We start from the raw sequence: 22851 nt of genomic DNA, 5'->3' as shown, positions 1-22851 counted from the left end.
GAAATGTGAGGAGACCTTTTCTTCACTATTTATCTCCTTGTTTCTTTTAATGTTTTGGACAGAATGCAGGGTAAGAGAGACAACAGACTGGGATCAGTAGAGATCATGTTCTTGAATTGAGGAAATAAGGGCCTGAATGAGAAAAGAAGGGGTGGGTGCTGAAGTCATAAGAATACTTGCCTGGTCTTGTGATAACCAAATGTGGCAGGAAGGTGGGGTGGCAGTAGGTACTGAGGGAGAGGCTGGAGGGCAGTGGTCAGAGATGACTCTTTGCTTTCTAGCCCAGGTTAACAAATCTGAGAACACCGTGAGAACACTGAGGAGGGTGGATTACAAAAGAATAAGTGGCAGGGGTAGAGGTGGAGGAGTTGGAGGCAGAAGTTGTAGTTTGCTTTCCTTCTGACCCAAAACTCATTTTTGCTGGTCATATCATGTGTCTTATCATCCACAGCTTCTGGTCTTGTGAGATGATGGAGTGGCTTCTGGAAATCTCAGTGATGCATCCTTGGGAGGCACCACCTCAGAGGGTTGAGGGAGTGTAGTGCAAAATGTGCTGTAGGCACTCAACCAACCAAAATGGTATTTCTTCTATGGCTGAGAAGCAAAGGGGCAGAGGGGCTGATGCTTTGCAAAACTTCCCCCAGCTCTGTCACTTACTAATTTAGTGACCTTGGGTTAATTACTTTGACCACTCTATGTCTAAGTTTCTTCATCAACAGAATGGTCATTATATCCCGATACCTCACAGGGTCATTGTGAGGAATAAATGAGATAATGAGTTTAAAAGTTTAGAAGAGTGCCTGGTACAAGGTAAATACCCGTAATGTTAACTAGTAGTGTTATACTTAATGACATCTTTTAACTGTTCTTGGCTTTTCTTCCCCCAGACTTGGAACACAGAAAATCTGGAGAATTTAATATACAGAGGAAGGATGTTTTCACCAGAGGCACATTAATGTTTCATTCAGTCTTTGAACAAATAGTTTTGAGGTACTCTTAGGTGCCTAGGATTCATTGGTAAAGAAATTAGACACATTGCTGCCCTCACAGAACCTAGAGGTTTTTTTCCCAGAATTTCCTTGGGTCTTCTCACATGTAGCAATATATACTAAGTGCATGCTATATGCTAAGTGAATATACATATATGTGTGTGTATGCATTTATTCATTTTTAGTTGAGATATAATAGACATATAACATTGTACCAATTTTAGATGTACAACATAATGGTTTGATATATGTATAGATTGTGAAATGATTGCCACAATAACTTTTGTTAACATCCATCACTACATATAGTTACAAACTTTTTTTCTTGCAGTGAGAACTTTTAAGATTTACTTTCTTAGCAACTTTACAAATATACAATACAGTTATATGCATTTATTTTATAATCAGGGTATTTTAAGGAATATTTTACATTAAGATTTTGTTTAATGTATATATGAGCACATAATTTAAAATTACAGAATATAAAAGTTACAAACTGAAAACCAAGTATCCCTTCCCTAACTCCAAACTTCCAGTTGTCCTCAGAAAGAACCTCCCTTACTTGATTTTTTATGTCTCATGACTGAGATAAACATATAGAATCATATAAGCCCCCTTTTCTTATACAATGGTTAGGGAAAGGGGAAGAGGAGGGTTTGGGATGAGTCAGAGGCCATTAGCCAGGGTGACTGGAGAATGAGGCTTCCATAGAGACATTAAGAGGGAGAAAGTACATTAGGAAGACAGAGGAAGTAATATCAGACTATAAAGGTTAAGTAGTACCATTGAAGTAGAAGCAGAAAATGGAGACTTTTAAATCAATTTAAGAAAAATTTATTAAGAACTCACTATACGAAACATGTTAGAAACTAACAAGATGCTTATGGCCTAATGAAGCAAATGCAGGGAAGAACACACAAATGGTAATATCACAAGGACAAGCATGGCTAGTACAGCTGTCTACAACCTTCTAGATTCCTTTATGTAGAATAAGAAGAAATATTTCTGTGGGTTGGGCCTCCCAAAGTTCTCTCTTGGTTTGGACTGAGGCTGCCTCGTCCCTTAGTGATGCTGCTTTAGAGCCAGGGTCATCTGACTCATCTCTACTGGGCTAGTATAGTCCTCTCGTGTACCCAGTTTCCCCATCATTTATAATGACATATAGACAGTCCTCAGATATAAATTTGCCAGCCCTGCTCTTGGCCAGCTGATCTCTCCCTAGGGCACCTGCCAGCTAAGTTGGCCTCTAGATTATTTACATCTTGGTCCTGATTCCACTCTAGCTCTTTGTGTCTCAGAAGTAAGTTGAAAGAGTCCTAAGCTTCCTTCCATTTATCCCATTATCAAGATGATAGCTCTTCCTCCCCAGCTCTGCCTGCAGCCAGATGAAACATCACAATAACTTGATTATTATCCAAACTTCTCACCAACCACCATGGAAGCTGCTGTCTGTCTTAAGTCCTTTTGGACAGACTGTCCACCTGTTGCTAATCCCAAGGTTTGTCAGAGGACTGGACAGACAGGACATTCATGTGCATCTCTGTTGTCAAGATCTTTCATTTTTTTTCTCTTTTGAGTGTTGTGATCTCTCAGTTGGCTCTTGCATAGTTGCCCTGGACCATCATCTCAGTCATTTCTTTCAAGAAGAGAAGTAGGTTCACAACGCGCAGTGCTTGACCCAGTGTTCTCTGCTAAGGCTTATCTATAGCTTGTTCCGCAGGCAGATCCTTCTCAGGTTAGCAAGGGCCCAGATAGAAGTGGATCCAGGATCCAGAGCTGATTCCATCTTCATTGTTCTTAATTTTCCAAATTTTGAGTTGATCTGCTCATCATTGTCAGCACGCCAAGCCACCATTTTCCTACTGATCTTCACAGAGGGACAAGAGCTCCTCAGCAGTGATTTTCTCAGGGCATAGTAATTACATTATTATAGTACACATCTCTTTATGTTTCAAGATATTAATAGCAATACTATAAAAGCCATAAAATATATAACTCCCACAAGACTGAAGAGGTAGTTATTCAGTCACAAATATACAAGATAGAATGAGGCACTACCTTAGAATTATCATAGATAAAAGCCATTATTCCAGTAATTGGGAGTTCTACATAAAACACAATTTATAAAATTAAGAAAAGAAGGCTGAATGTGAAACAGGAGGTGTTAGTCTTAAACATTATTCCTGAGCCAGGAGCCAGTCAGGTGACCTTGGCACACAAATTTGCTCTGAAATGAAAAGAAGCAGTTAAGGTCTGCTCCTGAGGTAGGGAGCAGAGCTGGCATTACAGAGTGGCTTTCTCAGATGGAGTCCTGGAATCTCCACTATTATTAATGGTAATAATAATATTAATAGACAAGAAAAAGGTAAGCCCAAAACTTGAAGGGAAAGGCATATAAACAATGGACAGTTATATGGACTTTATTCTTTAATTAAAAATGTGTAGTACTTTTGTCGCCTGAGGCTGTCTTCAAAATGTTAACACACTGGGCTTCATCAGATCTCTCAGGTACATGGTATGGTACTCTGGAAAAACAGAAAGAAAAAAAACTGGGTGAGATTTCACAATACAGCCACTTTATTTTTCTAGATTTCAATGACAGGGTGAAACATAGGGGGCCACTGCAATAGCAATAAGGAGAAACAAACTATTGAAGAGACAGAAGGGGATGTGCTGTTCATGCTTCCTTCAATTAACTACCCTTTATTTTAGTCTGGGCCTGCCCCTGCCATGTGTTGATTCCTTGCTGCCTTCTCTCTGTAGGCTCTTCTGGCTATTTCTGAACTGGGTCTGTGAGGACAGGCAACATCTCAGCACCTGGGCTCATCATCCAGGATTCCTAGATTTACAGCAGCTTATGCATTAGGTCAATGCTGAGCACTCTGGGGGCTGTGCATCCTGGGGTTATGACTGTATCTTTGTGACCAGGTGTTTGACTTAGGATTGCTTTGACCCTATGACTGTGTGGCCAGAGCCTTGATATTCTTGAGAGCCCTGTTTCTCAGGGAGGATGGAGTACAAATAATCTGATTTCATCATGTTGTGAAAGAACTGATCACCAGGAATCCTTATGCATTCTTCATGCATACATTCATTCTGTCAACACATATTTGCTACAATAGCCAAGATATGGAAACCTAAGTGTCCACTGATAGATGAATGGATAAAGAAATTGTGGTAATGTACATACAATGGGATATGATTCAGCCATAAAAATGAATGAGTATTTTGCCATTTGTGACAACATGGATGGACTGTTTTTGTTTTTAGTTTGAATAAATTGAATTTAAAAACAACTGAAAACTTGAACTCTTAATAAAAAAGCACTTCATCATATTTTGTCTACTTTAGCCCCTAGTATGTGGACAAAAGATAATATAAAGAAAAGGATATACACATTTCCCCTGTGTCATATTTAGGATTGCTTATTTAGATTTGATTACATAAAAAATCTAGAAAGAAAGCAAATAAATGAAAAAATAAAAATCAAACAACTTCTAATACTGCTCAGCTGAAAGCAAATGTAAGAGAAACTAAGCCCTGATGAATAGCATTTACTTTTCCATGAAACTCTTTTTCAACATGTTATATATTTACCAAATCACTACCATGTAAATGTTATGAATACATCCCATTATCTGTAAATCGGTAGATGCCATGAAAATTATAACTATAGAAAATTGTTAGTATTATAAAAAGGCTACTTTCTATGAATTAAAAAATATCTGCTACTATAGTTTCATAATAGAAAAAAATTATTGAGCACCTACTATATGCCAGGCACTGAGCTGGGTGCTAGCAGCACAATGATAAGCTTAACTGTTATGGTCTGTACCCTCCATAAGTGTGTACTTCACAGACGTTAATAATGTAACTGCAAAAAAATGTAAGTATTGCCTGGTGTTATGAAGATAAAGCATAGGGATCCATATGATTCTATAACAGGTTAGCATAATCTAGTTTAAGAATGGGTTTTTTAGAAGTGCAGCTCGAACCAAGATGTGAAGAATGAGTAAAGAAGTGGCAGAAGAACATTCCAAGTAGATGGCACAGCAGATGCAAAGACACTGAAGTTACAGGGAACATGTTATCTCTCCTCACTTATTTATTCATTCCATACATGTAGGATTCCCACTAGTCCAGGCATCGTGATAGGTACCGAGGTTACCATGTGAATCGTATACAGCACACACACACCACACAGACCACCTTTGGTGTTAATTTTTTACTTTACCATGACTGAGCTTGCCATGTCCCTTGAGCATTGTGTACTGGACATCCTGCCATCTATTTATAGCTAGAACATTTCCTTCCAGATCCTGACTAGTCTCATTTTCCTTTCTTTCTTCATTCATGCATGTTTGCTAAGGGCACAGCATGCCTCAGATTCAACTGATGGTCAAGTTATAAATTCTCTGGAGATGGTACCTCTTTCAGCAATGTTGTAAGGTCAAGACTCACCTTTCGTTGGTCTGTTTGCTCTCTTTTCTCTCCCCTTTGATGGTTTCTGAAAGAGACCAAAACAACTTTAGAAAATGTATTGCCTTATAGACACTAAACGAGGGAAAGTTTGAAGAGAATCCAGTCCTAGGACTCAAAGAGAAATCATGTGCCCATACACGTGGAAAAGATGGTTGCTTGATGCAATTTCAGGGGGACTGAGAAGGCGTTTTTTTGCATCCAAAAAGCAAATGCTTTCCTTTATTCACTGTGTCTTAAGTTCTAATATTGGAAATAGACTTTTCACATATAGCTCTACTCTTTACTAAAATAAAAATACTACTGGGAGGGGTAACACATTTAGTTTTAGCAATCATTTAGTGATTGGAAAAGTTTTCAATCCTTTTCTGAAAGTAAAGGTTTAGAAGAAGGAATAAAAGGAAATCCTGAATATGTTGATGCCTAAATGGTTGAGTCAGCTGGCACTACCCAATATTATACAATGTGGCATGGATGGGCCTAAATGGGAAATCTCTAGCTGGCTAGATCTCCCAAAGCCTGAGTTGCTACTGATATGGGCTTACCACTGATGCAACTTGGAGTATGAATTCCTTTAGGCTAACTGTTGTGATAGTGCTTTTGTCTCACTCAGAATCTTGCAACAGGGATTGTTAACCTGGATGTCCATAGAGAACTTTAGGGAGTAAAACAATACCCTTGATGGGTTTTAACACTTCCTAGCATTGGCAGTTCTGGTGTGTGTGTGTGTGTGTGTGTTTAAAGATAATCAGCTTTATTGAGGGATAATTAATATACAACAAAATCCAGTGATTGTCTGTATAGATTTTTATGAGTTTAGCAAATGTATGCAGTCAAGTAACTACCACCATAACCAAGATATAGAACATTTATATAAGCCCCAGTAGTTCCCTCCTGCCCCTTTTCAGTCAATATTTTCCCCCATCCCATCCTCTGATAACCACTGATCTGGCTAATGTCACGATAGTTTTGCTTTTTTAAAATTTCATAATTCCAAACGATCATAAGTGTGTGGTCGTGTGGTCTTTTTGTGCCTGGTCTCTTTCTCCTAGCATACTTCTTTTGAATTTATACATGTTGTTGCATGTTACTAGTAGTCTGTTCCTTTCTATAGCTCAGCAGTATTTCACTGTATGAATATACCACCATTTGTTTATCCATTTACCAACTGATGGAAATTTAGGATACCAGACTTTCAGTATTTCAGCTGCTATGGACATTTATGTATGTATCTTTGTGTAGACATATGTTTTTATTTCTCACGGGTAAATATCTAAGATTTCTGGGTTGTGTAGCAGTGCATGAGAGTTTCAATTGCTTCACATCCTCTCCAGCCCTTGATATTTACCGGTACCTTTAATTTTAGCCATGTTAGTGAGTGTGTAGTGGTATCTCATTATAGCTTTAATTTGTATTTCCTTAATGACTAATGATGTTGTGACTGTCTGACTGTGCTCATTGTCCATTTGTATATTTTCTTCTATGAAGTATGTGTTCAAGTCTTTTGCTCCTAGCCTTTTGTTAAATGGATTGTCTTCTTTACTAGGTAGTAATTTATAATTATATATTCTGGATATATAGTATATAAGTTCTTTTCAGATATGTATTTGGAAACATTTTCTCCCAGTCTGTGGCTTGACTTTTAATTTTTTTAACAAAGTCAAAGGGCAAAAGTTTTTTAATTTTGATGAAGTCCAGTTTATCAATTTCTACTTTTTTTTGTTTTTATTTATTTATTTATTTATTTTTGAGAGACAGAGCACAAGTGGGGGAGGGGAAGAGAGAGAGAGGGAGACACAGAATCCGAAGCAGGCTCCAGGCTCTGAGCTGTTAGGACAGAGCCCGACGTGGGACTTGAACTCACAAATCATGAGATCATGACCTGAGCCGAAGTCAGACGCTTAACTGACAGATCCACCCAGGCGCCCCCAATTTTTACTTTGTGCTTACTGTATCCTATCTAAGATTTGCCTAACCTAAGATCAAAAAGATTTTCTCTGATTTTTAAAAATCTCTTAATTTTAGCTCTTATTTTTAGGTCTATGATCCATTGCAAGTTATGTTGTGTGTGTCAAGGTTCATATTTTTCCATGTGGGTATCTAATTGTCCCAAAACCATTGTTGAAAAGACTATCCTTTTCTGCATGGAATTACCTTAGCTCCTTTGTCCAAATCAGTTGACCGTATGAGTTTACCTTTTGATTATCCCTCTTGTTTCATTGGTTGGTATGTCTGTGCTTTCACTAATACCACACTGTCTTGATTACTATAGCTATATAGTAAATCTTGAAATAAGGTAGTATAAGTCGTCCATTTTTATCTTGTTTTTTAGAATTGCTTGGCAATTGTATGTCTTTCACACTTCCACATAACTTTAAAATTAGCTTTTTAATTTCCACTAAACAGCCTGCCAGTATTTTGATTGGTATCTCATTGAATCCACAGATCACTTTGGGCCAAACTGATATCCTAATATCTACTCTTCTGATCCATGACATGGCATATTTCTCCAATTATTTAGGCCTACTTTAATTTAGTCAGTAGTAATATTTTTCAGTTTTTGGTGTACAGGTCTTGTACTTATTTTTAAAAATTTACTCCTAACCTTTTAATATTATTTGATGCTACTGTAAATGGTATTTAAAATTTTTTTCAGTGTCCAACTTGTTTGTTGTTAGTATGTAGAAATACAACTGATTTTGATTTTGTGTATTGACTTCGTATCTTGAGACAGCTACACACAATTAGTTCTAATAGCGTTTTATGGATGCCTTGGGCTTTTCTATAAACATGATCATGCTATTTTTGAAAAAAAGACAGTTTTTCTTCTTCCTTTCAACACGTGTGCCTTTTCTTTCTTTTTCTAGATTTTTGCACTGGCTAGGACCTCCAAGAAAATTTTGAATAAATATAATACATTTAAATGTGGTATCTTTTCCTCATTCCTGATCTTATGGAGAAAACAGTCTTTTATCATTAAATATGATGTTAACTGAAGGTTTTGGTATATGTCCTTTGTCAGGCTGAGGAAGTTCCTCTATATTCCTACTTTTATGAGAGTTTTTCTTTCTTTTTGAAAATTATGAATGAGTATTAATTTTGCCAAATGCTTTATCTGTATCCACTGACATGATTACATGGCTTTTCTTTTTGGTTTGCCAATATGGTGAATTTTATTGCTTGATTTTTTTATATTGAGCCTATCTTATATTCCTGGAATAAACCCCACTTGATCATGATGTATCATACTTTTAATATATTGCTAGACTTTAGTTGGTAATTTTGTAAAGCATTTGGCCATTTATGTTCCCAAGGCATATGTGTAGTTTTCTTTCCTTATCAGAGCAGTCTGGAAACTGACTTTAAGTAGTAGTTTGGGGGCAATCATACAGCTCATCTCATCTTTTCCCTTCTTTCAGGGATTACAATTTTCTACAGCTTGTTGTCCAAAGTCTGAAAACAGTTGTTTCATATTTTGTCTGATTTCCAGTTGTTTACAGTATGAGGGAAATTCCTGTAGCAGTTCATCCTACATGGGAGGAAGAAGTTTATATCTTCTATATAATTTTAAAAATTTAATAAATTAAAAAAATTTTTAATTTTTACAACTCAGTCATATTTCCTTACATCTTCTTATAATCATGCACTGAGATGCCCTTTGAAGCCACAGTTAAGTATGATATTTGTACTCTATGGCAGTTCTTCAGATATTTGAAGGTAACACCTTTCCCATTCCCAAAGCTTCCTTTCTGGCTAAGCATCCTCAGTTACTTGAACTATTTCTTATTTGACTGAACTTCTAGACACTTTATATATCTGGCTAGGTTTTGTTTTTGTCAAGGTTCCTTTTTTAAAAATAATGCTTATAGCTGAATACAGTTTTTCAGATGTCTGTGGACCAACATAGAATATTTATATTGTCTTTTCATACCCATGACAAAATCATCACCATTTAAAAAAAAAAAAAGCTTCTATTTTAAAATAAAAGCGGACAACAAAAAAGCAGATTCTAATCTTGTGTATTTGATTACAAATTTAGCATTCTGAAGGCCAGATGTGATGATATCACCAACTTTCAGTTTTTAAGTCTTGTGAAGGTTTCTGTCTAAATAGTGGTTAAAATTATTTATTTCAGAAAAGACACTTGCCCTTTAAGAAATCATTCCTGAAAGAGCTGAGACTCTTCCAGGTTTGGTGGAGGGAGGCAAACTGTAAAAACTGTTGGTTGCTAGGGCTCTATTACATACAGATTTCAGTCACACAAGACCCAAATGAGGAAGTAAAACTTCAGGAGGAGCTATTTTTAGTCTCTCTCCCCAATGGGTAAACTGATAGGGTAACTTCTGATTGGGAAAAGACAGTAATTCAAGGTTACAATTTCTCATGCCTAATCTGCTTTGTTTGACAAATCAAAAAAGAGAAGAGAGATTAGAAACCAGCTAGAAGAACTGTGGCATTTCCCTTTTATTCATTTAACAGCCTGAACAGAGTAAATCTGGACGTTTGGGGCATAGAAAAAGTATAATTACCGAACAAACACTGGAAAAGACTTCTGATGCCAAATTATTTAGCTAGAGGGCTGTCTCCTCTGAGAAACAGATTAATATTGGATTAGGAGGAAGCTCCATTTTTGGAGAAATTCCTACTGGTTATCAGTAAGTTGTGTCTCTGTGGATGGATCATGACTGCTTCCACGTCTATTTGTCAGCAGAATTTAGTTCCTTGTGGTTTTATGACTGAGATCTCCATTTCCTTGCTGGCTTTCAGCTGAGGGCCAGTTGCAGATTCTAGAGGCCACCCACATTCCTTGCGTCACGGCCCCTTCTCCATCTTCAAAGCTAGCAATGATGTGTTAAGTCTGTCTCAACCTTTGGATTTCTCCTTCTTACATCTCATCCCTCTAACCCAGCCTGGGAAAGATGCTCTGACTCATGTGATTAAATTGGGCCCACCTGGGTAATTCAGGATTATCTCACCATCTTAAAGTCAGTACCTTAGTTACATATACAAAGTCCCTTTTGCCATGTGAGATAACATAATAGGTTCTGTGAATAGTATGTGGACATCTTTTTGGGGACATTGTTTAGTCTATCATATAGGCAGTGCCAGAGGTATCCACAAAGCAAAGTGCAGACATTGCTGAACTACAGAAGCCAAATTTACAAACACATCTACATAGCATGGTTACTTGGAACATGTCCTCCTCCAGTGATATCAAGACTCTTCTCTTTGACCAAACTCACTAGCACAGGTGATTGTCTGATCAAACTTTCCCTAGAAATATTCTTTATCACATTCTTGGGAGGAAGAGGTCATATATATGCTATGTTCTCTTGTTATTTTCTGCCTTTTATCATTCATAGCTCAGTTTGACTATTTCATATGCATACACACAGCTTCTTTTTTTCTTTTCATATTTTTATTTAAATTCTAGTTAGTTAACATACAGTGTAAAACTGGTTTTAGGAGTAGAATTCAATGATTCATCACTTACATACAAACCCAGTGCTCATCATAACAAGTACCCTCCTTATACCCATCACCCATCTAGCTCATCCCCCACTCATCTCTCTCCATTAGCCTCATTGTCAACAATAGCCAAGCTATGGAGAGAGCCCAAATGTCCAAACTGATGAATGGATAAAGAAGATGTGGTGAAATATTACTCAGCCATCAAAAAGAAGGAAATCTTGTCATTTGAAATACAAAGCTTCTTGAACCCCCTTTCAACTTCTTTCATGTATACACACACATCCTCTTTAACTCTATAGTCTATTCTCCTGAATTTTTCTGATTTCCTCTTGGGGGAAGAAACATTCTTACTCTCCTTTTCTCCATTTCTTCTTTGTTTCATTTGTGAGCTAATCATTCCAAAGTAAAAGAAAATTTAGGAAACAGCTTATTTTCAAGCTGAAGCCTGCTTCTGCACATTTAGCTAATTCTAAATGGCAATGAGATTGAAAGAAAAAGCTCAAAATTGTCACCTTGAGAAGTCAAAGCTTTGATAACCACGATATATCTCTACATCTGACCCTGTGTTCTGAATTTTACACTTTCATATCATAGAAATCTATTATTATATCAGCACACTACATACTTTGGTGGTTTGAATGACTCTACCATAGGCTTAGTATTCATTTATTGAAATTGGATAATCAGTCCCCAATTTCCTGTGTTGTTTTGTTTTAATATAGCAGGATGATGGGTTGTCCGGGTGGCTCAGTCAGTTGAGTGTCAGACTCTTGGTTACCACTCAGGTCATGATGTCACAGTTTGCGGGATTGAGCCCTGCATCAGGCTCCCTGTTGACAGTGCAGAGCCTGCTTGGGATTCTCTCTCCCTCTCTCTCTGCCATTCCCCAGCTCATGTTCTCCCTCTTGTTCTCTCTCAAAATAAATGAATAAACTTAAAAAAATATACATAATAGGATGCAATGAATGACTGCTAATGTTATCCATCTATTTTCTAGTGGATCTTATAATCAGTACTGACTGAGCCAGCCAGGTGACCCAAAATTTTATTTATTTATTTATTAAAGTTTATTTATTTATGTATTTATTTATTTATGTATGTATGTATGTATGTATTTATTTATTTATTTAAGTAATCTCTATACCCAACGTGGGCCTCAAACTCACAATCTTAAGAGTCCCATGCTCTTCTGAATGTCAGAATGGCTAAAATTAACAATGCAAGAAAGAACAGGTGTTGGCAAGAGTGCAGAGAATAGGGAATCCTCTTGCACTGCTGGTGGGAATGCAAACTGGTACAGCCACTCTGGAGAACAGTATGGAGTTTCATCAAGAAACTAAAAATAACACTAAACTATGATCCAACAATTGCACTATTAGGTATTTACCCAAAGGATACAAAAATAAAGATTTGAAGGGGTACATGCACTCCAATATTTACAATAGCATTATCTACAATAGCCAAACTATGGAGAGACCCCAAATGTCCATTGACTAATGAACGGATAAAGAAGATGTGATATGTATATACAATGAAATATTACTCAGCCATTAAAGAATGAAATCTTGCCATTTGTAATGATGTAGATGGACATAGAATATATTATGCTAAGCAAAATAAGTCACTCAGAGCAAGACAAATACCAAATATCATGTAATTTCACTCATTTGTAGAATTTAAGAAACAAAACAGATGAACATATGGGAAGGAAGGGAGTAAAGAGAGAGAGGAAGACAAACGACAAGATGCTCTTAATGATAGAAAACAAACTGTGAATTGACAGGGGGAGGTGAGTGGGAGATGGGCTAGATGGGTGATGGGTACTAAGGAGGGCACTTATGATGAGCACTGGGTGTTGTATTTAAGTGATGACTAACTGAACTCTACTCCTGAAACCAATATTGCACTGTATGTTAACTAACTAAAATTTAAATTAAAAATTATAAATAAATAAATAAAATCATTTGTGAACATTAAAAAAATAAAAATCAGTATACTGAAATCTTAAATAAGATGCTGATCTGAAGCATTTACTCATCTGATGCTTTTTACCAAAGTGAATAAGAAGGTTACCTAATTATTAGCACCAACCAAACTTCTACTACAGGCATTACTGATATAAAGTCCAACCTTACTCTACAACTTTGACCAAACCAGCCCGAACCACAAAGAAGCATAAGATTATTATAAAGCCAGGTGCAAATTTATCCCCCATTAAGCACAGGGCCACTTTTATAAAAGTCAATGAGGAGGCTGCTCAATGCAGTGCTATTTATAATAGCAAAACTATGGGAACATCCTAGGTGTCTACCAATATGGAGTTAGTTAAATAAATTAAAGTATATCCACAAAATGGAATATCTCACAGCCATTTAAAATGATGCTGTAGAAAAAAAATAAATGATGCTGTAGAATGATACTTACTGACATTAAAAATTTTCTTGCTACATTTAGTACAAATAAGTTAGAAAACAGTACACGTGGTATTATCCAAACTGTGAAAAACAGTCCTATAATATTATTCCAATTATGGAAAATAACATAGATTCCAGAAAAATCTGGAATATATACACCAAAATGTTGTCTACATAACTATTTCTTTCTTGTGGAACTATAGATGATTTTTACTTTCAGTATAATTGGTAATGGGTATGTAATACTTGGTAATCAACAAAAGTTAATATTATTTTTATAATATTATTTTATATTATATTTTATTTATTATTATTTTTATAATAATATTATTTTAACAAGTCAAGAGGGAACAATTCATCCCACTTTCTTTTCCTCAGAAACCTAGACTTTTAGAGATGAGAAGGTGAATCTTATGGTCATCTAATTCTCCCCTCCTCCCACCAAGCTTCCCTGCTTGAACTCTGCCAGGTCCATAATCACTAACATTTAGAAGTGTTTTCACCATTTTACTTCATTTAAATGTTCACAGTGAACTCATGAAGTGAGGTAGGTAAAGCAAGGAATAATCAGCTTTGTCTGGAAACCAGAAGTACCTTTGTAAACCTTAGAAATGTTGCCTCTCCTAGAAATCCAGAGCAATGTTGAGTCCCATCTATATGGGCTACAAACTCTGAGGGAAAACCTTTTCCTCCAGCCACTTGCTGACTTTTTGCCAGTCTGAGCTCAGTCAATGAGCTCCAGAAGGCCGCTGATCAGGAGGTAGCTGCAAAATAGCAATCTGTAGAGAGGACAAGCACTGACTCACCACATTCATGAGAGGGGCCAGGCTGCTTCTTCTTCCTTTTCCTTAGTGTTTTAAAGGACACCATCCCACAAAAAACAACAAACATTACAAGTACAGCCGCAATCCAGAGGAAGTGGCCTTGTTCAGGGTCTTTATCCTTAGGTTGTGCATCTAGAAATGACCACAAGTTTTCAATCAGCCAGGAAGGTTGATTATAAAAGGTTTATAATTACTGTTGTCTTCATTTACAAGTCAACATCTCCCCAGGGTTCTACTGCCAGAGGAGCCTGAAATCCACAATCTGAGGCCATAGAAAGCCCGAGTCACAGGGCCTCACAGCTAAGAACCAAGCCATTGCTCCTGGCCAAATGCTTGGACTAAGCTACCTTCTCTTCCCAGAGGTTGGGATGACAAGGACTGTGATCTAGAAGAAGAGTGTCAAACTGGCCCTTGGTTCTGTCCATGGATATGGTACCCAGGCTGAAGGTTTTGAATGTATAGTCATCTGTGCAGCAGCATGCTTCCTCAGCCCAGGGATAGTCAAGCCCTGGGGTCCTGAAGTTTCCCTTATAATAATTTTTCCATCCACTATCATCTGTAGATCAGGTGTCAGACATACCCCTCACTTGGACAAATATAACAGCTTCCTATCTCCAGTTTTGCTTGTTTGTTTATTTGTTTCTTCCACTGAGGTCACAGTGGAAAAAGCAGGGCTTTCAGAATGTATCACCTACTAGAAAACCTTTGATATCTTTTCATGCCCTGAGGAAACCGGTTTAGAATCAGCTCCTGGGAGGTCAGGACATTCTTTCCTGCATGGGGACTTCTAAGTTTCTACAAAGTTGAAAAACAGACTTTGGAGAGAAAGCTTATAACTGAGCGGCCCATTTTATAGACAACTTATGGGAATGATTTGAATAGTTAATCTCAAATTACAGGCAAATAGGAACCACTGACCTATTAGTTTAGCTGCAATTTGTGGATCCATACCTTGTTCCTAAGACATTAACAAAAGGAGTTGCTGCCATTACAGGCCATATTCAACACTTTTTTGAGTCTGTCCCAGTTTATCCCACTTGAGCCTGTTTGGCATTCCCAGTATAGAGAAGTTATACTTGATAACATGGAGACTGCTACCTTTTGACACCCAAAAAGATTCCTTGATTCAGGGTCTACTCAATTTCTGATCAAGCCATAGAACAGGGATACAGAGAGGCAAGCCCTGGCTTCCTGAGGCAGCTAGAGCTAAAACATTTCTGAATATGGTGATAGCTGGGAAGGTTTTGACGGTAGTGGAGAAACAGCAGAAAGGTGAGACATGATGAAGCTACAGTGGTGGTAAGGCTCTGTTCATTTGTAGACTGTGGGAGGCATGGCAGAGGAAGCCATGGCAGAAGGCCCCAAGGCATGTTAGGTGTGGTGGTGTTGCTGGCTCCAAACAGGTCCTGAACCTCAGGGATAGCTTAGGAGAGGCTACTATTAGGCCAACAGAGGTTACAGTGAAGCAACCAGGACAGGCTATGTGGCCTATTTACTGGACTCTCAGAGGCAGAAGTGTCTTAGCAGGAGGAAATCAGTAGAAGGAAAGGATTGGGCCACCGGTAAAGCTTATTGGCCCCAAGGACTGTCCATAAGAATGTGTCCATGGACCAAGTTATGTTTGAACAATGAGACACCAGGAGAAAGGAAACAGCAGGGTTAGAGGATTAAGAAAGAAGTTGAATGGATGCCTTAGAAGAGGAAAAAACCAAAAGGGAGAATTGGAGAAGGGGCCAAGGTAAGCAGAAGGCAGACGTGTGGGAAAAGGGGTCAGGATCAGAAGCAGCCATAAGGGCAGTGTGGGTACAGGGTCCCTTTATTCCAGAAGAGAATCTTGGAGTTACTGCTCCTCACAAGTGAAGTCTCAAATATGGATACATTTCTTCCAGGGCAAAGCCAGACTTTAAAATGTCAGGCTCGTATTAGCAGACACTACTTTATCGTCAGCCCTTTCCTCCAACTAGACTGGACCCTGTACTATACTGTCAACATGCCACAAGAACTTCTGCTTCTGAGTCTTTCCTTGATGCATATGCCCACCACCACCACCTGTGCCCATATCAGATACTGTGAATTGATTTTGGTCCTCTCACTTTTCTTTTTTAATGTATGTTTATTTTTGAGAGGGAGAAACAGAGTGCAAGTAGGGAAGGGGCAGAGAGAGAGAGAGAGAGAGAGAGAGAGAGAGACACAGAATCTGAAGCCGGCTCCAGCCTCCGAGCTGTCAGCACAGAGGCCAACGCGGGGCTCAAACCCACAAACTATGACATCATGACCTAAGCCAGAGTCAGATGCTTAACTGACTGAGTCACCCAAGCGCCCCAGTCTTCTCACCTTCTAAGCCTGGATGCTGAGAATTTTTCTTTCTGTTTAGGAAACCACTAGTCTGATGCCTGTCATCTCTTCACCATACTTTTAAAGCCCAGTTATCTTTTAAGATCCCATTTCCTTTAGGAAGAATTCCCAAGGAAGTTACCTACCTCTGAATGTCTATAAAACTGATTATCAGTCATTCTTGTTTTTAAATTTGGTCACATATTTCCATGGGATATGCTTTAGACTCTAATTCCAATCTTTTTAAAATCAAGTTTTCCATGTGTTTACATCATGGAGTTCTGATTCTATTAGAAGGTCCTTGAGGGCAGAGAGCATGTCTTACACCTTTCAGCTTTCATGTCTGCAGTCAACAATGTGTAGAATGGCTCTATACTCAGCATGTACTGTTATGTATGAATGTATGTATGATGTGTGTGTGTTTGTGTGTATGAATGAATGGAAGAATTCTAGCCTGGAGGAATCTTGCATTTTCTGACTGAATTTCAAAATATTCTATCCAAAGGTAGCCCAGAAGACTGGGCTAAGAACATACTTCCTCAAGTGCAGCATGCGTTCATAGTTTCTGGGACCCTGCAGCACTCAGATGGAGAGGAGACCTCTGTCTGAGTCCTCCCTAATAGTACCAAAAAATGACCCCATTGGAGGTTTCCTGGCAAGCAAGGCACATTGAGTGATCTGCCTCAACCATTTGTGTATAATATCTGTTGAAAGAAATAGTCTTGAGAAGCAGCTTTACCTATATTGAAAGGTAGGGAGAGCAGCATCTCCAGTGTCTCCAGTTTCAGGGCACAAAAGACGCTCACATTGTGTGCTTCAGGGACTGAAAAAGGCAAGCTGATAGAAACGTTGTACAGTTCTGTCACATTATTTTGAGTTTTCTTCATGACAGTATCATACTTAGTAGTTGAATTCTCAGTGTTTAGCTGAAAATACATCTCCTTAGGTTCTGGGTAACCTTGTATAGATGAGCAGGTCAAATTTATGATGCCAGAATTTTCTGTTCTATTAGAAGTTACTGTTATTTCAGGTTGACTGAAGTTAGCTGAAAGCAGAATAAAGAGACAAAAAAAAAAAAAGAAATCAGTCTAAATTTAGATGTGTCTAGAAGATAACTGCAAATAACGTTCTGATCTGGGAACTCACTGGGGGCACATCTGGGAGCCTCCAGGTGTGTAAATTGTGGGCCTCAGTCCATGGTGAGAGCTTCATAATGACCCCACATTTATTTTTCAAGAATAGAGTTTTGGACTATGCTTACTTCCAGCTTACCCAAATCAGGGGGGTACTCTCTGAGTGAAAGGAGGGCTGAAATTGAGTCACCAAAGATTCACAATGAGGCCATTGTGCTGGAGAGTGGAGTCTTGGGAAGGAGAACTGGTGTGACTTTAGAACTCAGCCATCTCGTGGGGTACATTCCAGCTTGCCAGACTAAGGAAGCAGAAAGGGATTGACACCAGCCGAGTTTATGGTGCTGGCATACTCTGGGCCATATCTTCCAGAACCCCAAGCAAGATAGTGGTAAGTGAGTGGATGGGGATTTTGGATTTAGAAATTCAGAATATTGGTTTTGGGCATAACTGTCAAGTTTTCTACATCATGTACAAGATGAAGGTCAAACCCAGCCATTTTTAGGGAAAATATATGATCTTGATAAACACAGAGATTCCCCTGCCTTGGTTTGCCATTCAGATTCCTGTGGCCATTGAGGATCACTGACACCTAGCCCCTTCTGCCAGCCAGATCCCTGTTCTTCTTCAGTAGTCACTGGGTAGCTTTCAGGTTCTACATACTAATTTATAATTTAGTAGATTGCCTTTAACAGTGATTTGCATGTCATCTTTGTAAGTTTTGCTGTAAGTACCCTGTTTTTGTAAGTTTTGTAAGAACCCTGCCTATACTTTATGGAGTCTGTAGAAAGTGGGTTGCCATGGTGCTACCTACTTCACCCTCCTTAACAATATCTGTGGAATCACAGGTTGGAAAAATGATTGTGTCCCACCTAAAACACACCATGTTTCTCAATGGTATCTGGCCATACTTTAAAAACATTGATTTAGCATGTGTACAAAATGTTCTAAAAGTCCTGCAGCCTACTTTAAATCACATAAAGCTTAAAGGGAGCAACTCATCATTCTATTTCTACTTTGCCTTTGCTTTAACTCTGTGTTTTCAGAATCAGTGTTGATCTGCCTTTTCCAGTTTCATTAAAAATTAATCTGAATCTAGTAATCTCACACTTGGGTATCTACCTAAGAGAAATGAAAACTTAACATTCACACAAAAACTTGTACATGTTTACAGAAGCTCTATTTATAATAGACCCAAAACAACTATAATAACCCAATGTCTTGCCGTACACTGAGTGGATAAAATATAATACTCCTCAGCAATAGCAAGCAACAGGCTTTTGATACATGCAACAATTTAGATGAGTCTCAAAGGCATTATGTTGAAAAAAAGAAGCCAATCTTAAAAGGTTACGTACTATGTGGCTCCACTTAAGTGACGTTTTCAAAAGTTAAGACTGTAGGATGCAAAACAGGAGTTATGCATATGGAGAGGACATGATAATAAAGTGATACAGCATGAGGAAAAATTTTTAGGGTGACAAAAATGTTTTATATTCTATTTGTAGTGGTGGTTACATAAATCTATACATATGTCAAAATCAACAGAGCTATGCATCAAATAAAATAATTAATTTTACTGTATTATAATAAAAAAAACTGTAGTGATATGTAGACTTTTCAAGGCCTGGAAAAAAAGAGGAGCTGAATTGTCACTTTTGGGGATATGTGTTCTGGGTTATTTCCCTTCGTCAACCAGGCTCTTGGTTGGTCAGCAAACAACTCATAAGTGACCTCCAGGAGGTTGAAGAAAAACCCAGATCAATCAGCTATTACCTTTGCTAGTTGCTCTAGGCAAAGATTTAGTGGGTGAGAAATCTTGGACCAAAGGAAAAAATGAACATAAAAGAAATCTGAGGCCTATATAGCTTTGTATACTTAGTAATGGCCAAATTACCCATGGTTTTCCCTTGGCCACTTTAACTTTGTTCAGTTAGCTCTATTTTGCCCCCAAAGCAGATTCTTAGTGATCCTTCAGAAGCAATCTATAAAAAGTACAAGGACTTTCAGTTCCCTATTACCAAACCTTGCCTTCCCTTCAAATGGACTTCCCAGAAATGGCTGGCCCTTGCCTTCTCTCTCCAGGTACCACCCCCACCCCTCTCACCTCCCCAACCCTACCCCCTGCAACATTTCTCTGTTCATTGCAGTCTCATCTGAGAAGGTCAGGGATCTGAACATGCCCTTGATTACATACCAAGCACTGATAGGTCAGAACTCATTTGGTGCATGGGAACTAGTCCTTTGGGCCCTTTATAATGAATGAAACAGTGATATGTGCCCTTGTCCTTGATCTGAACATTGTGGAGTCTCAGGGTCCAGTTGTCCTTGTCAAAGCTTGTACGGCCCTTATATTTGAGATGAACATTTTGAGGGTTCTCTTTGCCTCTGAATAGCTCATACAGAACCAGCTTATCCTGGTCCTGCCAAAATACTACCAGCTCATCCAGGCTTATGTTTTGAGAGTTTGTAAAATGGCATGGCAGTTCTCCAGTCTTGTTGAAATATGCTTGACTCTTCATGGAAGAAACACCTAAAAAAGGAAAGGTGGAGATTGGAGAAGGTGAAGCAAGAAGGAAAAAGAAAAAACAACTCTATTTATCTTTATACAATACCCAGATGCTATGTCACCAGTACAGATACTAAAGAACTAGGTATTAAACTCTGGAATGTGCAATATACTGGCATCTGGAGAATGGGACCTTTGTTCTCTCTCACTCCACTGCTAACTAAAGTGGGCCTTGTGCAAACTGCAACCACTATGAAATGCACTTTCCTTATCAGTTTAATGAAGGGGTGGACTAAATGTTCCAAGAATCTTTCAAGTACTATGGTTCTGTGAATTTAAATCCCAAGACAGGGAAAACCAGCAGAGTTAGATAATACATTTACATTCACCCATCTATTAACCTTCCTGTAAACTGAATATTGATTCTCTTCATTGTAGCTGTTACAAGGTCCATTACTTCTATGCCATCACCAAAAGTTCTCCCTTCCCTTCCCTATCCCCTTATCCCTTGGCCTGCTATAGTTGAAAGATTTCTGATAATGGCAACAAATTTGATACTCCCTCCCTTTCATTATGCCTTGATAGTTGGGTATTACATTGAGTAATATCTTTGAAATTCAAACAGTTCCCTTTGTAGAGCTTCCCTCATGAATACTGCTTTCCATGGCCAGCTCGCCCAAGGATATAAAACAGTTTGGAAATGACACGGTCAACCAAAGCCTCTATTTTCAGTGACCTCCCTAAGCTCTTTCAGGGATCAGAAGGAGAACTGTGCCAATATGATGGTTGTTTTGGGTTTGTGGTGGTCAAAAACCATTTAAAGTACATGAATAAAATCCTGGAAATGAATCATAGATGAGAAGGTGAGGATGTGCCTTTGGAGTACTGGGGAAACCCCAGGTACGAGAAACTTGCTCTTCCCCATATGTGTTGCCACTGGAAATTTTTACAACCCCTGGAGGACATGCTGGGAAAGTTCAGATAAAGGCTTTCACCCCTAAGGACATAGTGAAGTGTGGAAGGGATGTGGGCCACCTAACTCCTTAAATGTGATTGATTATAGGGTTTTTGTAGGACTTGTTCTGAGTCACAGAATTACGTATGAGTTGGCCAAGAAATTAAGTAGTAGTGGGTGAGAAGTGCAGGGTTAGTGGGAAATGAAATGCTGTTTCTTAGTTAATACGAAGTTAAATACCACCCTGGGGAGAATGTTAGGGTGGGTTTTGAATAAAGCTTCATCATTGAAGACTTCAGTGAAGAGATGTTGACATTAAGCTGGAAAGGAGAGCAGGTTGGTGAGAGAGATGAGAGGAGTTTCGTTTGAGGTGTTCTTTGAGGGTGGTGGGAGAAATTGAATTGATCTGATCAATGGGTTCCTCTTCTAAGAGGGAGTAGGACATATAACAGTGACATGCACTTGGCAAAATTGAACTATTCAAAGTGTGGCCCAGTGAGAACACATAATCAAGAGGGTTGGGTGGTCTTGCACTCTAAGGGAAGAGGACTCTGGGCACTCTTGAGAGTTGTTAGCACAAGTTCAAATCACTGACTGCTGCATTGTGCTCACTAGAACCCTGTAAAACACTTGGCAAGTATAAAATGCAACATCTGTATGGGATGTGTTCCCATATTGGAGGGTGGTGAGAAAATTTACCTGAGTACCTGGAACTGTGAAAGGGGAACCTAAGGAAGATTTATTTACAATTTACAGCAATTGCCTTACAAGGCAATCCGAGGGCTCCTGCTACTTCTTTGCTAAACTCTGAATGATAATGTAAGAGTGCCACCTGCTGTAAAAGCTTCTAGTAGCTATATCTCTGGGGAAACTCATTCTGGTTTTATCACTAATTTACCATATATATATATATATATATATATATATATATATATATATGGCAGATGACCTAAAGGCGAAACCAAACTCATAGTTGAAAATTCTACCAGTTAATGGTCAACATTAAATTATTGCTTAGTGGTCAACTGTGTCTTCTGGGCTTGGAAATGACTTCAACTTTGGCTTCTTCTTTTTGTCTTCTTTGTCTATGACTGTTTCTCTGCAGAACCTCTCTCTCCTTCCTACTCACTCTTTCCACTCACAGATCAGTCTAAATTCTTTGACTCAGGTCCCACCCCCCTCCTCCCAAAGATTATAAGGGCTGTTCCTTCCACCCATCTGACTGCCCCAATCCTCACCTACCAATCAAAAGTGAAAGGCATGGGCATCACTAGGGGACTGGACAGAAATGCGGAATCTCTGCCCCACCCCCACCACCAGACCTACTGAGTCAGAATCTTCATTTTAACAACAGCTCAGTTTGAGAAGCTGGAAGAGAGGATCTCTACCTCTGTCTTCGGAGTAGAACAAAGAAGATAGTGATAGGAACAATTTATTCCTATTTGTCCCTCCTCCCTTTCCCCTCACTCTAGGGTAGAAATCACTCTGAGGCCCATCTTGAGTGGAACTGAAAGTATTTCACAATTTACATTCCAAGTTCCTCACCAACCACTGGCTTACATGACATCACTCAGAGCTACACATGCTAATTTCCTCTCTGACAATGTGGGGAACATTTAGCTCAAGGTCTATTTTTCCTAAGTGGCTTTAGGCCTCCCCTGTTATGACTCCACACCTTAGGTCACCCAGTTACTGGACTCATTGAGACTCCATTGGTGGTTAAGCATTGAGATTCTCTCCCTTGA

At 38.6% G+C, this 22851-nt stretch overlaps 1 protein-coding gene across 4 annotated transcripts in view; it reads right to left on the bottom strand.

Annotated features, from left to right (window-relative positions):
• Positions 1-1145: 1145 nt before the first annotated feature.
• CD86 (CD86 molecule) overlaps positions 1146-22851 on the bottom strand; it is a 67406-nt gene continuing 45700 nt past the window's right edge. For 2 of the 4 annotated variants that reach the window (XM_019448550.2, XM_019448549.2), the window contains exons 3-7: positions 19840-20175; positions 17252-17557; positions 14161-14310; positions 5451-5496; positions 1146-3514 (exon numbers count right to left, since the gene is read on the bottom strand). In XM_019448550.2, the coding sequence (XP_019304095.1) occupies positions 3421-3514; positions 5451-5496; positions 14161-14310; positions 17252-17557; positions 19840-20175 (932 nt within the window). In that variant the 3' untranslated portion in view covers positions 1146-3420. The remainder of the gene's footprint in view (positions 3515-5450; positions 5497-14160; positions 14311-17251; positions 17558-19839; positions 20176-22851) is intronic. The other 2 variants (XM_019448551.2, XM_019448552.2) reach the window with 2 other exon arrangements.

The sequence above is a fragment of the Panthera pardus genome, unplaced genomic scaffold (genome assembly GCF_024362965.1).
Source record: "Panthera pardus isolate Hobbes unplaced genomic scaffold, ASM2436296v1 HiC_scaffold_16, whole genome shotgun sequence".
Taxonomy (NCBI): Eukaryota; Metazoa; Chordata; class Mammalia; order Carnivora; family Felidae; genus Panthera; species Panthera pardus.
Note: the sequence above shows the minus strand (reverse complement) of the source record. Positions and strands in the feature narration are given on the sequence as shown.